This window comes from Trachemys scripta, unplaced genomic scaffold, assembly GCF_013100865.1.
Source record: "Trachemys scripta elegans isolate TJP31775 unplaced genomic scaffold, CAS_Tse_1.0 scaffold_26, whole genome shotgun sequence".
Taxonomy (NCBI): Eukaryota; Metazoa; Chordata; order Testudines; family Emydidae; genus Trachemys; species Trachemys scripta.
Window position 1 is genome coordinate 2,408,792 of NW_023260511.1, and position 16,839 is coordinate 2,425,630.

Genomic DNA, 16,839 nt, shown 5'->3' on the forward strand with positions numbered 1-16,839 from the left:
AGTTGGGCGGATGAGATCTCTGAGATTAGGCCCCTGCTGTCCATGTGCCGGCCGGCCAGGCAGTACTGCGGGGAGACAAATGCTAGGGCCCATGTGCTTGAGTTTCACACACTGAGGATCAGGAGGTGTTTAGATGAATTCATCTCTCCCCTGTGCGCTGTACCCAGCCCCTGCCTGGCCGGCCCACGCCTGTGGGGAGCGCAGGGTCCATGGCTTGGCAGAACTCTGTTATACTCAAGGGGAGCCGAGTTCCTGAACATCCAAGAAGGAATCGGCATTGCACAAATTTTCACACTGCAGTTTTATTACAATGGGAATAAACACTCTGATATCTGCCCTAGTGTCTAGAAAATTCCAAACAAAGACACGGAACAGAAAGATTTTCCCTAAAACTTAACAAAGTTCTATGGCTACTCAGTGACTAGCCCATTAGGAGCCACTGGCCTCTTCTCCGCCCACCATTTCAGAGTCAATGCAGGCAGCAGGTGCAGGCTGAGCCATGGTTTCAGAAGCTGGAGCGTTAGCTGGGACTGCCATGGACTTTCCCTACAATGGCGTATGTTGAAGTCTTGTTTTCCTGCACCCGAGGAAGCTTTAAAACAAAAATAAAATCCTGTTATTCCTCTGCTAACTCCCAAACCCCAATATCTAGAAAATGACACCACAGCAGAATAGACTTTTGAAGGGTGCTATGGGCAGCTGGTCAGAATATGGAGAAACAGTTTTGCAAAAAATACGTGGATTTTTTTGCGTCTCACTAGTTCCAGATGGAGTTGGTTTTTTATTTTTGTACAATTTGCCATTAATTTTTTTTATCAGAATTCTCAACAAATGTCATCAAAATCATTATACTTTTTATTTATTTACTGAAAGCCCAGTTCTCAGTAAACAGTTTTAGCAACCACTTTGATATAAATGTTCACCACATTTTTGAAAACAGAATAGAAAATTTCAAAAGATTCCTGCAGGTCTTGGTAAAAATTTTCTTTTTAGAAAAAATGCTCATTTTTCTACAAAAAATCTTTTTGTTCAAACATTTTCAATCAGCTCAAGTACAGAGGCAGGAGCAGGTAGAGATAGAAAATTGGGCAAAAAGAGAGAGAAATCTTGTCTTTTTCATGGGTAGTTAAAAGCAATAATTGCAGTGGCTGAAGTTCTGGGCGGGACGCAGGAATCGCTGGGTGAGACCCTGCAGGAGCGCAGACCAGACCATCACAGGGATCCATTACAATATCTGAGGCTGCTCCCTATGCCCCCAGCAGAGCAGAGAAAGGAATTCAAATCCCTGCTCACACCCCCAGCACTGAGGTCAGCCCTGCTGTACTCTAGCACTGGACAGTATCTCATGGTGCATATTCTCGCTGGGACGTCCCAGATCCTGAAATTCATGGTCAGGATTCAACCGACATCGCGACTCACCCTGGCTGCGCCGAACTCTCTGATGGCAGCATCTGGGGTGAGAGTTAGCAGAGAGCAGAAGGGTAAGTGCTGCTTCCTGGGAGAGCCCCACACAGAGATTTATCTATTGCTTGATCTAGGTGTTCAATAATAACACAGCCTAGCACTGACCCCAATGTCCGGTCACAGCTTTAGACTATACGCCGCGGGGTCTGTTCACTCCCCACTCCCCCAGCACAACCAGTGCAGCGCTGGCTTGTGGTCACAGCACCTGCTCTCCTGCAGAACGTGAGAAATTCCCCTCCCAGACCCGACCGGTTCTTTAAATGGACACATTTCACCGGGGCGGTTTGTTCTATCTGGGGCTGGGTGTGCAATGGAAACTGCAGTGAAATAAACACAGCAGCAGCACCAGCAGCCTGACACAGCCCAAAATAAGCACAGGCTGGGGCTGAGGGACCACATCAGGGTTTCACTTAGGTATCAGCTCTAATTGTGTGATTGTAGCTGCAAGGGTGTGAGTGAGAGCTGAGAAGTGGACGCCAGTTATTTTTGTATTATTATTTAACATGTCTATGGGGGTAGCTCCTATAGATCACAGCAGGTCAGGTCCCCCGGTGCCAGGCACCGGAGGTTAGTGTAAGACACAGGGAAGTCTCTGGCCTGTGCTGTACAGGAGATCAGACTAGATAATCACAGGCCTTAGGAGCTATGAATTATAGCACAGGGGTAGTTTTAACTCTCCCTCAGTGCAGGGGATTGGACTCAACAACCCCTTGAGGCCCCTTCCAGCCCTCCAGCTCTATAATCCTCTGTTCTCGCTTTTCAGATGCGTTAGTCAGACCTTGGGCAGTGAATTGGGGCCAGTGGAAACACAGCCAGAGCAGACACGGGTGGGAGCAGGGAGCCTGGCGTGGGCGCTGTGCAGGGGGGTAAGTCACAGCTCAGCCATTCAGCTTTGGGGATAGCAGCAGGGGTCAGTTTGTGTGTCTGCTGCTTGTCACACCCCTTCCTCATTCGGCTTGTTTTTTTTCCAGCTGTGTTCAGTGACCAAACCCTTAGGCCTAGATCCTCAAAGATATTGAGGCTCTGAATTTACACTGAAATAAAGTTAGGAGCCTAAACAAACTCTGAGAGTTGGGGCAGGGGCTGTCTTCTGACTCTGTGTCTGTTCAGCACTGGGGCACCATTCCCCAGGCATGCAGGGCACCAGGCCTTACCCACACACAAGTAGTAAGGGGGAAGAATAGGTCCTTACACTGGATCTGCTCCTCCGTGGGTGTGTTCTCAGTGCTGCAGTTTGGGAGCTGTTCACTGTCAAAAAACAAGTGTGGAACATGTCAGTGCGGCGGGGTATTGCTCTGTGTTTGTGGTGCACACACTGCCACTGGAATACTGCATTAGAACTGACACAGAGAGAGAGGCCAGGCAATCCCAATGGATCCTTAGCGGATCTACCCACATTCAGTCCCTGTCCCACTCACCAGGGAACATACCCACTCACCAGGGAACTGAGAACTCAGTTCCCCATCCCCCACACCTCCCTGCATCACACCCTGGGGACAGGACCAGAATCACAACCCCAGGCGAAGGTAACCTCCTTCCTCCCTTGGACATCTCCGTTTAGCTGCAATGAAAAGAAAAAGGAAGACAGTTGCAGTTGGCAGGGTCCCAGCCACCCCTCGCTCCCTCCCCGACCAAGGGATGGGCTCCACGATGCTGTGGTCAGGACTGGACTCTGCGCCATGGTTACAGTGGGCTTTTCAGAGCTGCCCAAGGGATTCAGAGGCCCAGCTGCCAAGTTAGTGTATCCAAATTCCCTAGGCAGTTTTGGCAAACTCAGCCTTAACATAGCTCGCCTGAATAGCCCCCTGGAGCCGAGCCGGCTTCTGGCTCAGCCAGGAGAGTAGTGAGCAGCTACCTCCTGTATGATGTATCCATTCCTCCACTAGGGCCTAGGACGAACTAGGCGTGGTATTTGACAAAGTGCCCATGGGATTAAGGAGCTCACACCCCACTGTAAGGCCATGGTAGTTCAGCTCCTACTTTCCTTGACAGCTTCTGAAATGGCTCCCTAGGCATTTGGGGAAGCATTTCTGAAAGCACCAGAGTGACCAGGCCGCTTAAGTCCCATCGAAAGCCGTTGAATGTGGCTGCCTTTGTTACATAGGATCATTGGAAAATGCTCCCCTTGGTCTCTCCCTGACATGGCCACTGTCCGCTCACAGCCTGGGGCTGAAGTCCCCATCGCCTACCTTTCTTCACCAGCAGATAAATCAGTGGAGCCAGACACAGGACAGAGAGCCCTGCAATTCCCCAGATGGCCTCCGGTCCCAATCGCCCTCCTGGGAAAACCAGACAAATGTGAACAATCCTGCGGGAGCCGGCACTGAAGAGTTCATGCTGCAGGTCTACCCGCGCTGGGGGTCATGCTGGCTGTGTGTCACTCCTGGGTTATGGCTAGGACAGTCCCAGCCATGGCTGGGCCCACATGGGCCTGTCTGTTCTCCCTGCTCCTGCCCAGGCCAAGTCCTGACAGGAAAGCCACCGCAAGAGCTAGCAAGGGAGTGACGGAGACCTAGGAGTAACCATACCCAGAGAGAGCTAGGGTATGTCAGAGACACGGGGCACATTCAGCGCAGAGAGGACATGGGGAAACCGACGCACTGGGATGGGGACCTACAGGACTACATAGCAGGCCCTGTCATTCCCAGGACCAGCTCCTCCTTGACCATTCTCCAGGAGGGGCAGAGCGAGGGGAGATGGGAAGGAGCCAGGAATTACTTCTTGGGGGCAGGGGAGCGTGAGGATATGGGAGCAGGAATACTGAATGTGAGTCTGGACAATACAGACAGCTGCACAGACCCATTTCCCTGGCCAGTGCTGCATACTCTGGTCCTTGGACCATGGCTCCTTGGGCAGGATTGGTAGATCCACCTTGCTCACTCTAAGGCTAGTTCAGCTTTGGAACAAGCTTTCAAGGGAGGCTGTGGAAGGTTTTGAAGAACAGGTTGGACAACCCCTATCAGGGATGATCTAGGTTGACTTGGTCCTGCCTCAGTGCAGAGGGCTGGACCAGGTGACCTCTCGAGGTCCCTTCCAGCCCCACATTTCTATGACACTATGATTACATTCCTGACAAAGGCTTCCTGGCTGGTAGGGGGAAGGGCTGGGCTGGAGCAGCACTGGACACATCTCCAAGCTCAGCTTTCTCTGCTATTTCCATAGAGTGAGGGGGTCTTTAGAGGGGCAGCGCTCTGGAGCTGCCCTGGCTGGTGGGAAGGTCAGTTGGGTAGGAACAGGCCTGAAAACTTTGGCCCCAAAGCTGGTTAGAATTTTTTTTGTTCTCTCCAGAAAATTGTGATGAAAATGAAAAAAAAAACAAAGTTTGGTTTTGTCAACATTTTCGGTGGAAAAATTTAAACTCTTCACCAAACACCAAAAACATTTTTGCTTTGTTTTCAGGGAGTCAGAAAATCACAGAAAAACAACAGTCAACCAAAGACTGAAATATTTTCACTTTTCAATATACTGACCAAAAATAAAAATCGAAAATCTCCAAGGAAAGTCGAATTTTGCCACAAAACTCTTCATTTGATCAAAGCCTCAATTTTTAATTGGAAAAAAGGTGTTGACAGAATTCCTAATAGCTCTCCAGTGCAGCCCACCCCTCAAGCCAGCCCTGGGAGATGATGCCAGCTGGGAGCTGCAGGATGAGAGGCAGGAGGAGCTGTGGGGAGACAAACCAATAGTCTCCTGCAGCCCTGGCCTTCCATCTTTTCCCTGGACTCCCCCAAACTCTCTGAAGTGGGGTAGGTTGGAGGGAGCCGCTCAGCTGGGACTCCTCAAGGACGCCCCCTTCTAGCTTGGCATGTTGGAGAAACACTGAATTAGTGCCTCATGCGCAGCCCAAAGCACTCAGTGGAAATCTTCCCACTGCCTCCAGTGAATTGGGAATCTGGCCATTAGTGAATACAAATTATTTACCATCAGGAATTGATTTTTTCTCAGAGCTGCCGCTATTGCTGTGATCAGCATCACCAGAATGAACACTTCTGTCTGGGAAATAAACACACAAAGAATCACACCATGTAAGCCCCTTTTAGCCAAATCTGCAGATACAGTGCATCAGATACGCGATAACTCCCAGAGCTGATCACTCCGGGTCTGGTGGAACTTTGCCATCAATGAGCTGGTGTAAATCATCACTGCACTTGTATCAATGGGCCTGATCCCCATCTGGTGTAAATTGGTGTTGTTTCCCTGGAGTCAATGGGCCAGATTCCAGCTGGTGTAATAATAATAACAATCAATAAGAACGCACCAGCACCTGACGGCCAACTCTAGGTCTCATTGTGTTGGGAGTTTTACAGACATGATAAATTCAAAACATCATGGTGGATCAGACAGACAAATGGACCAAGGAATGGGATTGGAAAATGGGGTAACGAACCTAATAGGCTGTGCACAATCCTGAGCCGCTTCAGCAATGATCATGGCTCACTCCTGCCTCATCATTACCAGGTTCCCATGGCTGAAGCCCACATAATTTTAAAATGCCTGACACCAGCCAGCTGTTCCCTTCCCCCTCCTTGCATTGTGTTGGAGTCCAGCATCTCACCTGTTACATTCAAGGTCCGGGGAAGACTCAGACGGGAATTGTTCACGTGGTTCTGGTTGATCCTGTACTGGTACATACATCTAAACTGGCCTGAGCTCCGCACAGAGATTTTATATTGATATAGTGACTGGCCTGGCGTGGTCAATTGGCTGGAGATTTCTTTGCCATCCTGACAGAAAATAACTAGAGCAGCTAAACTGTTGGGACGAAGGGAACACTGAGCCAAGACAGAGTCCCCGACCTGAGCTGAAGAGGTGCTCAGGGACAATGTAGGAGAAGGGAAGTCACCTGCAACAAGAAAGAGAGACTAAGGGTACGACTACACCACAAAACCTACAGCAGCAAGTCTCAGAGTCCAGGTCAACTGGCTCAGACTGGTGGGGACACACTGGGGGGCTAAAAATTGCAGTGTAGACATTTCCGCTTAGACTGGACCTTAGGCTCAGAGACCCAGGAAGCAGGGAGGGCCTCAGAGCCTGGGCTCCAGCCAAAGTGGGAACATCAACACTGCTATTTTTAGCACCGTAGCTCAAGCCCCACAAGCCTGAGTCAATTGACCTGGGCTCTGAGACTCACTGCCATGGGTTTTTTTTTTTTGCAGTATAGATGTACTCTAAAAACATGCCTCTGCAAGGAGACTAAGAGCCTCTCTTTACTGCAGCATTAATGCAAGTTATGACTCAAAGTTGCTCCTAACTTGAGTCCCGTCCATATACAAATCCCTTAACTCAAGTGTGGTGATGCTCTTATCAGGAGCTGGCCAGCCCAAGAGGGGTATGTGCTAAAATGTGAGTGAGCACAAAGCTTCAGCTGTTACCACAACCACTGTAGTGTGGACACAGGCTAGCACCACTCAAATACCAATAGTCCTCCAGTGCCTTCCCACAGTTCCCCTAATATGCCCAGAAAGGACAGACAAGTTCTCCCACTATTCATCTCTCAGAGCCATGGGACAGGCCCCCAGAAGCCGTAGCCCCACACTCAGGGGAGTGCAGAACCAGCGTGGTCACAGCAGTGCCAGCGTGGCTGTTCTCACATGAGCTCGGCTAACTCGAGAGGAGTCACTGGAGTGCAGATAACTCGAGTTAGCTCTGCAGTGAAGGCAGAGCCAGGCAGGGAATTAGTGATGAATTAATGAGAAATACACTTGGCTGATGGAGCGAGCCATCTCTCTTCACATTGGAATAAAACTAAATACGGTGCAGTGCAGGAGATTTAAGACAAATTCATTCTAGTGCAGTGCCCGGGTCTCATTAACACACTCCTGTATTAGCACCAAGTCTGCCAAGATTCACACATGGAAAGTTTGTTAAACATGTATCTCAGCGACACTGGGTCAGATCCCCAGCTCGTGTAAATCAGCCCTGCTCCATTGGAGTCAACAGAGCTAAGCTGATTTATACTTGCTGAGGATCTGGTCCAAGTGTCTTTAATTTTCATTAATGTTTATGGTCTGTCACCGTGAGAAATTCCATTTACAGTGTGATTACTAGGATTTCAGGCAGGAATCATGCAAGAGGCATCCTCATCCCCCTCCTACACCTCCTCAGCCGCCCTCCCATTGCCATTGTCTGGGGGTTTCACTCCTTTCTGTGTCTCCCCTTCATCCATGTCTCTTGTGCGTTCACTCACCTGGGGAGCTGCAGGGCTCCTGGCCTGTGACCCCAGCACCTGCACCAGACAGCAGAGGGGGTGAGTGACAGACACAGCAGCTCTAACTATATACACAGCTACGCTGGGGTGTCATTAACCTTGATAATGAAGCCAAAGCAAGCCAGGAAATCCCATGTTAGGGGTAATGCAAGAGCCCTAGGCTCCGATCCCTCAATCAGATCTGTGTAGATTCAAGCCCAAGATCAAGATCCTTCACTCTACCCATCAGTTACTGTGCAATTTACAAGGTGCCATGCTAATCCCAGAAGTTACAAGACATCCCCTATTAGATCAGCCCATCTCTCTGACATATTTTCTAGGGCTACTTATCATCCTATAGGTCCTTGTAAGATTCCCATTACTGGGGTACCTGAGCACTTCCCACACAACCATGAATTTAGCCTTCCAGAGCTCCCAGAGGGCAGGGGAGGGTTTGTTATCCCCATTTCCCAGGTGGGGAAGTGAGACACAGACTGAGTGGTTTCCCTCTGGAAGTCAGAACTGGGACTGAAGCTAAGACCCTTTGAGACCAATTCCAGCACCTTAGTCACAAAACCAGCCTCTGCTTTCAACCCCAGGTGTTCTAAAGATCCCAAAGGCTGGGGTTCACTCCCCTTCCCCCGGGAGCTTGCACAGTCACCCTGGACCCAGAGCAGGTGGGGCTAAGGTGGAATGCACAATCTGAGCACTGCCCCAGTGCGTGTCTCTGGCAATGCCTGGCGGGACTTTTGTAAGCGCCTAAGAGACAGAACTGGAAAGAAAAGAAGTGTTCAATTTTTTTTAAAGCCTTTTTTAGAAAATGAAAAGTTTTGGTATCAATGGTAAAGCTTCATCTGGGTATCGTGTATAGCCCCGGTCACACATCTGGTCACTGCGTAACCCGAGTCACCCCACCTGGATATCATGCGCAGTCCCAGTCACCCTACCTGGGTACTATGTTCAGTCCTGGTCACCCCACTTGGGTGCTGTGTGCTGCCCTGGTCACCCCACCTGGGTACCATGTGCTGCCCTGGTTATCCAATCCTCAAAGTTGAGGAAGCTCAGAAAAATTACAGAGTGGCCAAAGGAAACATGAAAAATATAAAAATGAGAAAAGAGGGGAAAACCTGGCCACTCTTTCATCTGTTGTAGGTGGGGTGACCAGGGCTGCCTATAGTACCCAGGTGGGGTGAAGGGGGCTACACACCGTACCTAGGTGGGGTGACCAGGGTTGCACATAATAAATGGGACATTGTTCATTTTGTTGCATTCAGAGGGAAGAAAAAAGGGAAACTGGGTTAAATGAAAATTCAAAAAAAAAATTCTAAATTTCAAAAGCTTTTATTCCTTTTTTTTTAACAAAAGCAAACATTCCTTTCATTTGGAACCCCATGAAATGGCAACAACTTTGAAATTTAATAATGTGTCATAAAAGTGTTTTTGCGTGTTTTTATACAGCTCCATTTTGGAACATAAACCCCAGGGACTTTCAATGGTCTTTGTGCTCCTACATCACTCAGGCGGTTTTGAAAATCCCACCCACAGCCACTTAGTCCATGCTAACATCATATTTCTGACCAAAAATATTGTATTAGATAATAAAATGTTGCTGTTCTCAGAGTTACGCTCTATCTGTGACGGGATGGAGTGGGGACATATTGTGTAATGTCTGCACTATTGAAAGGAATGTGGCTTGCGTAAGGAGGAGTTTGAACTGGAATTTATAGTAATATCAATATTCTATATGATCAAAATGGAGTGTTTAATAATGTATAACCTTAGATCCTGATCTTGCAAACAATTAAACACACACATAACTGTATTCGTGAGAGTAGCGCTGTTGACTTCAATGTTACTGCTTACATGAGCAAAGTTGTGCATGTACAAGATTGGAGTTTTAGGGGAATAGCCAGAGTTGGTGTAAATTGGTATAGCTACATTAAATTCACTTGAGTTATAGGACTTTATGCCAGCAAAAAGCATTAGTATTTCTAGGTGTTTCTCTTCCAAACTAACAGAACTGCTGCTCCATATGGGCTTTAGCTACATGCCAAGTCTGATGTTTTAAAGTTCACCCAGTATTTTCGTTATTTGTTCTAACAAATCCTAATGTAAGTTCCTCAGTGAGAAATGTATGTGTCTAAAGTATTTATTATTATTTCAAACACATCTGGAATCTAAACTGAGGCTTTTATATCCCAATCAAGCAAATAATACGAATTGTCTAGAGCTTTAAAGACAAAGACAAAGCCAAGTGTCTGAGGGTTATAATGGGTTAATAAACCCGCCATGAATAAGTGCCATTGGCCCTAATCCTACAGCTGAACTCCTGGTGCCCAGGCAGATCCAGCTGTAGGGCTCAGGCTACCTCAATAACAATACAGAGCCTGATCCTCAGCAGGCATAAGTTGGAATTCTCCGTCGACATCAGTGGAGCTGCTTTATACCAGCTGAGGATCTGGCCATTGTACCACATGATCCCTATGACACCAAAACCGGCATACATTGCCAGCCCATGTCATCTGCATTATTGCCTGGATTGCAGGGGATGCTACTAAGAGAAATGCCGAAGCAAGTAAAATCAATAAATCAGCCTCCTTGCCTAGCTCATCATTAGCCTCATTTTTTTTTACTTTTACTTTTTACTTTATTTTTTACTTCAGAATTTGGAAATTTGAAACATTTCAACCAGTTATGTAATTGATCAAAAAACGGGAGTGTGGGGCAATTCAGTGGGAAAATTATCCTGATTTTATTTGTAAAGTTTGAAATTTCCCAGAAATTTTGAGCAGCTCTCAGTCCTGTGTTTTTTCCTGACTTGATTAAGCTTTCTGAAATATCTGGTTACATCAGGAACACCATCTATATGCCCTGGTCTCACCATGTCTATCGGTGGAAAGCCCCAATTGGGAATCTTACAAAGTTTGGGTACTTGCAAGGCAGGATTAAAGTCTCCATTAAAGTTTAAGAAATTTGTTCTTATAGTAAAACACTCCTCACCCATGTAACCTGCTGAAAACACAGAACACAAACATTAATGATCTTCACAACATTTTTTCACTGTCTTTACTTTCCTAATCAGCTTTGACTCTTTCTCCTTGTCCCTGAAATGAGCTCCCCACAGCCAGCCCTAACTCTGTCATTTCCTGATTTGTTACCTCAATATCATCCTTTTAATGCAGGTCCATTCTATGTACTATTAAAGATCTGCTCACTGGCTCAGACTTTCAAAGCTCTGTAGGTGATTTGGATGTTCAGTTGCCATGAATCTGAACGTGGTGTCCAAATCCCTTAGGCAGTTTTGAAAATCTCAGCCACAGGGTATAATATATATGCAAGTACAATACACACACACAGGGGCATTATATATAAAGTAGAATAGCTAATTATCAAAACAATGTTCTGAGGATTAAATATTCTCTCAGAAATTGGTAAGAAACTTTGGCCCACAAATTTCAAACCAGCTTTTAAACCCAACATGAAATAACTATTTAGAGCTCAGTATAATATCCACGTGTAGCTGTTCGTTTAAACCATTTTTACCATAAATTCCCCTCCCCCCAGGCTGGTCCCCACATCCCCCCAGCCCAGACAGAGCCATAAACCTGCCGCCCACCAAGCCTTTAGGCAGAGAGCTCACTGCACACTCACAGAGCAGCCACAGCAGGATCATGGAGGGATCAAGAGCTGGCGACTCAGCCTGAATATCCCACAGCAGCATCTCATCTAATTCTCTGATGAGCAGCCACCTGGGCTCTGTGCCCCAGGTCCCTCCTTCTCCCCTCCTTCTTCCGGCCCGGACAGGCTCTGGGCTCTTGTAGTGTGTCTGAGAGAGGCCCTGATACGTCTGTGGCCAGAGGGGCCCTCCCCCCGTGAGATGAGAACGGAAACATTATTCAACACCACCACCCCCGCGTCTGGTCTCTGCATCAGGGAGAGCTGGACCCCCTGGTTTCCCATAGAAACCTCCCTGTGACAGGCTCAGTCCCGTTGAGCCAAAACTAGTGAATTTCTAAACCATTCCCAGGAAAAGGGAAAACTCCTCTTGACAATTTCCACCATTTTCCCACTAGCTCTAGCTGCGGGTCCCCCTGAGACAGGAGACAAAAGGGGGTGGGGGGTAGCTCAGTGGTTTGAGCATTGGCCTGCTAAACCCAGGGTTATGTATGTGTGTTCAATCCTTGAGGGGGCCATTTAGGGATCTGGGGCAAAAATCTGTCTGGGGATTGGTCCTGCTTTGAGCAGGGGGTTGGATTAGATGACCTCCTGAGGTCCCTGATATTCTATGACATGAGCTGGTGTCTGTCTCGGCATCTCCACCCTCCACAGCCCACCGCATGCATCACTGCCGGGGTGGGAGTTGTGTGTGGGGGTGAATGTATCACAAAATGATACACAAGGGTCATTAATATCTGTTCTGAGCTCCCAGCCTGCTCTGGTAATGTCAGCTCTCACTGCACTGGCCTCTTCACTGTGCACCCTCAGCCCATGTCTCCTGGAGCCGTGTGTCCCTGTCACACTGCTCCAGGCCTGCTCGACCCAGGCATATGGCTCAGGCAGACACTATAGCTGTAGAACAACCAGACATGGAGAGGGAAGGAATGAAAACCCAGCATGCCCCAGGTGTTCAAGTGAAGGGGACCTGGGACACTGGCATCACACAGAATATGAGGACTCTGCCAGTAACACCAGGATGTGGTCTCTGTACAGTACTCCCTTTGGCTCGGGGTCATACAAAGGCCAGGGATTGGCTGGGCACAGGAACTTAGCATCAGAAAGCTAATGTTGTGCCAATATTTAAAAAGTGCAAATGGGATGACACAGATAATTATAGCCCTGTCAGTCTGATGGAGTGGCTAGAATTAAAGGAGGGTAATATAAGAAGATAAGAATGGCCAATGGTCCATTTAGCCCAGTATCCTGTCATCTGGCAGTGGCTGGTGTCAGATGCTTCAGACAGAATAAACAAAACAGGGCAGTTATCAAGTGAACCATCCTCAGTCATCCAGTCCCAGCATCTGGCAGTCAGTAATTTAAAGACTCCTGGCACATGGGGTTGTGTTACAAGCCATCTTGGCTAATAGCCATTGATGGACCTCTCGTCCATGAACTTATCTACTTGTTTTTTGAACCCCATTATACTTTTGGCTTTCACAACATGTCCAGCAATGAGGGCATGAGGGTTGAGGGTTCATTGTGGGAAGAAGTCCTTCCTTTTATTTGTTTTATACCTGACACCTAAACATTTCATTGGGTGTCCTGTAGCCTGATATAGGGTGTACTGATAGTATTATTTTGGATAATATGGGAATTTAATTTATTAATTTATTTTTATTTGCTTTAATAATATTAATGATTAATTATTATTAATATTAATTAGTATGGGGTTTAGGCTTGCCAATCTGTTTGATCAGAAGATAAAAGTTCTTGTCCCGAATCAGGCTCCACAGAATTTACAAAGGACCCTCGGGGGTATGACAGGAAGCTCACACTGAGACAGATATAGACTTAAAGACTTTTTATTAAAATCAATAATAGTAAGTAAATGATAAAATAACCAGCGTTACAAAGTTACAATTGCATTACAGCTATTCAAAAGATACATATGATAATATAGTATGATATGCAACAAAGCTTTGGTTAATATACTCACACCCTTCCTTGATAACCTGGTGGTCAGAGACACAGGAACAGCCTTGCAGTTCAGGTTTCTCAGTTCTTGAGTGAGGGATGCGGTACTTAGAAGAATTTAATGCTAAGAGTTATCAAAACTAAATTAGGGTTTACTTGACTAACTTAAACTTAAAATCAAAACCTAATAAACAAAGAATAAAACTTAGGGAAACCAAGCTTAACCTAGTTCCTTTGAAGCTTAAAGTTTAAGAAGAACAAGTATAGCCTACTGATAGTAGCAGTCATTGTAGATAGACAGAGAAAGTGGAGGAAGTAAGTGAGAATAAGTAAGAAATAGAGTAAAGTGAGAATGGAGATGGAGTAAAGTGAGAACGGAGTACTCTATTTAGGTGGGTCACCTCTTTTATAGGACAAATGCCGGAAATACTTCCTCTTATGCCCAAATGTCAATCCTCACCCACAGAAATGTTAGGGTACGCTTACCCCATAGGCTAATATGTATGTGTGTATTGATGACAGGTATGTACGCACATCAGTCTCTTGTGGTGTACTTGTTAAGTCTGTGGGTACAACATTGAAACCCCCCCATGCCATTCTCCATTGTCTATTGGTCTAAATAAACGGCCATAGGCATAGGTACTTTATCTATTTGGGTATAGGATAAACAAGATAAAGGTGATACCAGTCACCTCTGTGTTCTTGGGGAACCAGGGTGCAGTATCCAGTCTGACTCATGAAAGACACCCCCCACCCCAGCATCTGCTTAAACCAAAACCCATCAGAGGAAAAAACTTTCAGAGAGCAGTGAAGGGTGTTGGGAAACACACCTAGACCCCTCCTGACAAGGGTGACAAGATTAAGACATCTCTATTAGCATACAGAATGAAGAACAGAGACAACTCCCCTAGCCTCATCTGCATGAAAGATGGGACAGGGAGACATCTCAATTTGCGTACGGAATGGAGAACAGAGAACCGCACTGAACTCTGGGACCAGAAAAAGCAGGGAAGCACAGCATTATGGGAATCTCTGCTCCAGATGCTAATGAACCTACGCCTGCACACACCCAGCTCAGCAATTATCAGACCAATTCTAGTAATGAATCCCTGATTGATATCCAAAATACTGAAGCAGCCTAGTTGCAGTGTGAGCTCCCTGGAAGAAAACACCACCCATAGACAAGAGTGATCAGCTCCTATTGTCTAGCCTAAAGAAAACCCTTGAGTCATCAGTTTACCCATAAACAAATCTAGTGTTGTCCCTTCAACCATTGTATTTTCTCTACAAAAATCCCTACTCACCCTCCAAGTCAGTGTTCTGATGCTTAGATCCAAACTATGCATCAGTTCCACTGGGACTCCATATATTCTCCTGACTGATCGTGCTGGGGACTCTGCCTGTCTCCTGCCCTCAGGACCCTCAGCTACCACCATCACCTGGAAACCCCGACCAGTTCAAGCTTCAGGGAGTGGTGAGATCCCCTTCTCTTTTTCTCTCTCTCTATTTTCCTTTCTACCTTAGGTATTAACCTTTAATAATGTATGTTATGTTGGTTTAGGTTCTCCTTGTATAATTATCACTATTATTCAATAAATAACTTGTATGGTTAAGCTAGTTGCTTCTCTCTCTCTTGCTGAACTTTACTCTTTTGTGTTCTTAGCTTCCCCCCATTCACACTCTACAGCAACGCTTCTTTTACCTAAGCTAAAGATCCCTGCAGCGCCCAACATACTGTGGGGTTTGCTTATCAAGTAGGTTACTGCCAGTACAATTGTGATGTGAGAGTGGGGATAGAGACATGCTGAATCTGGGACGCATAAGGGTAACAGCTTGAAAGTGCTGCTTGACCCAGTCCATGGAGCCCAGGGGCATATAAGGAGAGGCAGCTTAAAAGTGCTGCTTCCTCCAGCCCAGTGAGTCCAAAGACAAATAAGGGGTCAGCTTGACAGTGCTGATTGACCCGGTCGGCTCAGACTTGCTCTGTTAATGTATGTGTGTGTGTGTTCATCCGGTTCTGGGGTTGGAGAAACTCAGCACTAGGAAACCTAGGTCCTGCAGGATAGCTCCATTGGGAGGGGACGTGCAGAAGGGAGAAGTAGAGCTCCATATGAACACACAAGTGACACAAGCAGTACATTGATAGAATTACAGAACCCCCACCCCCTGAAGAGTAACCCGAATAAATGAGCATACCCCAAAGTAACGGGCAAATCTGGTAACAAAGGTCAACTTTGCTTTCTGAGTAAAAGGTCTTAATATAGATATGCTAACTTTGCTTTAGCTTAACATACAGGCCTGTAGGTCTCTTGCATCACAGCCAAACTTACTTTTAATAAAAATTTATAAACCTATTACAATAAACCAAATATTTAAACTATAAGAAAAGATACATATATATATATATATACACATATATACAAGCAAGCAGGTTAGTCCTATAGGCTACAGTCCCCTCGTTCCTGTGTTATGTGAAGGGGTAAATAACACTTCCCTATTCACTTTTTCCACACCAGTCATGATTTTATCATATCCCCCTTAGTCATCTCTTTTCAAAGCTGAACAGTCCAAATCTTTTTAATCTCTGCTCATATGGAAGCTATCCCATAGCCCTAATCATTTTTGTTGCCCTTCTCTATCCTTTTCCCAATTCTAATGTATCTTTTTTGAGATGAAGTGACCAGAACTCCATGCAGCATTCAAGGAGTGGGCGTACCATGTATTTATATAGTGAAGTTTGTTAGCAGGGCCAGCTCCGGGCACCAGCGCAGCAAGCAGGTGCCTGGGGTGGCCAATAGGAAGGGGTGGCACTTCCGGCTCTTTGGCAGCAATTTGGCGGCAGGTCCCTCAGTCCCTCTCGGAGGGAAGGACCTGCCGCCGAATTACCGCCGAAGAATGAAGCAGTGCCCGCGATCGCGGCTTTTTTTTTTCCCCCGCTGCTTGGGGCGGCAAAAACCCTGGATCCGGCTCTGTTTGTTAGTTTCAATATCCTTGATTGTTCCATATTATTTTATATTCATATAGTGTCATTATGATATTTTCTGTCATACTATCTCTTTCCTAATAGTTCCTAACATTTAGTTAGCTTTTTTAACTGCCAATGAATACTCAGCAGCTGTTTTCAGAAAACTATTCAAGATCTCTTTCCTGGGTGCTAACAGTTAATTTACACCCCATTAGGGTTACCATATCTAATAAATAAAAAAAGAGGACCCTCCACGGGCCCTGGCCCTGCCCATTTCCCCACCCTAGCCCCGCCCCAACTCCACCCCTTCCCCACCCTAACTCCGCCCTATCCTCCCTCCCACTCCCAGCCACGGGGAAAGGGCTGCCCGAGCGCTACCGGCTTCACGGTTTGCCGGGCAGCCCTCAGACCCTGCGCCCCCGGCCGGCGCTTCCCCAGCGCAGCTGGAGCCCAGGAGGGGAAGCGCCCAGCTGGGGGCGCAGGGTCTGGAGGCTGCCCGGCAAACCATGAAGCCGGTAGCACTCGGGCTTTGGGCAGCCCCCTTGCCTCCGGACCCTGCGCCCCCGGCCGGGCACTTCCCCTCCCGGGCTCC

At 47.0% G+C, this 16,839-nt stretch overlaps 1 protein-coding gene across 2 annotated transcripts; it reads right to left on the minus strand.

Moving 5' to 3' along the window:
- Positions 1-300: 300 nt before the first annotated feature.
- Positions 301-11,368, minus strand: LOC117870359. 2 transcript variants are annotated; one of them, XM_034757498.1, is made up of 8 exons: positions 11,303-11,368; positions 7,652-7,690; positions 6,020-6,307; positions 5,386-5,457; positions 3,654-3,743; positions 2,657-2,712; positions 1,420-1,451; positions 301-592 (listed from the first exon to the last, which is right to left on the minus strand). In XM_034757498.1, the coding sequence occupies exons 1-8, from the start codon at positions 11,322-11,324 to the stop codon at positions 547-549; spliced, it is 645 nt and encodes a 214-aa protein (XP_034613389.1). In that variant the 5' UTR covers positions 11,325-11,368; the 3' UTR covers positions 301-546. The 2 variants fall into 2 exon arrangements, with proteins under 2 accessions (XP_034613389.1, XP_034613391.1); XM_034757500.1 differs by lacking the exon at positions 1,420-1,451.
- Between the last annotated feature and the right edge of the window lie 5,471 nt (positions 11,369-16,839).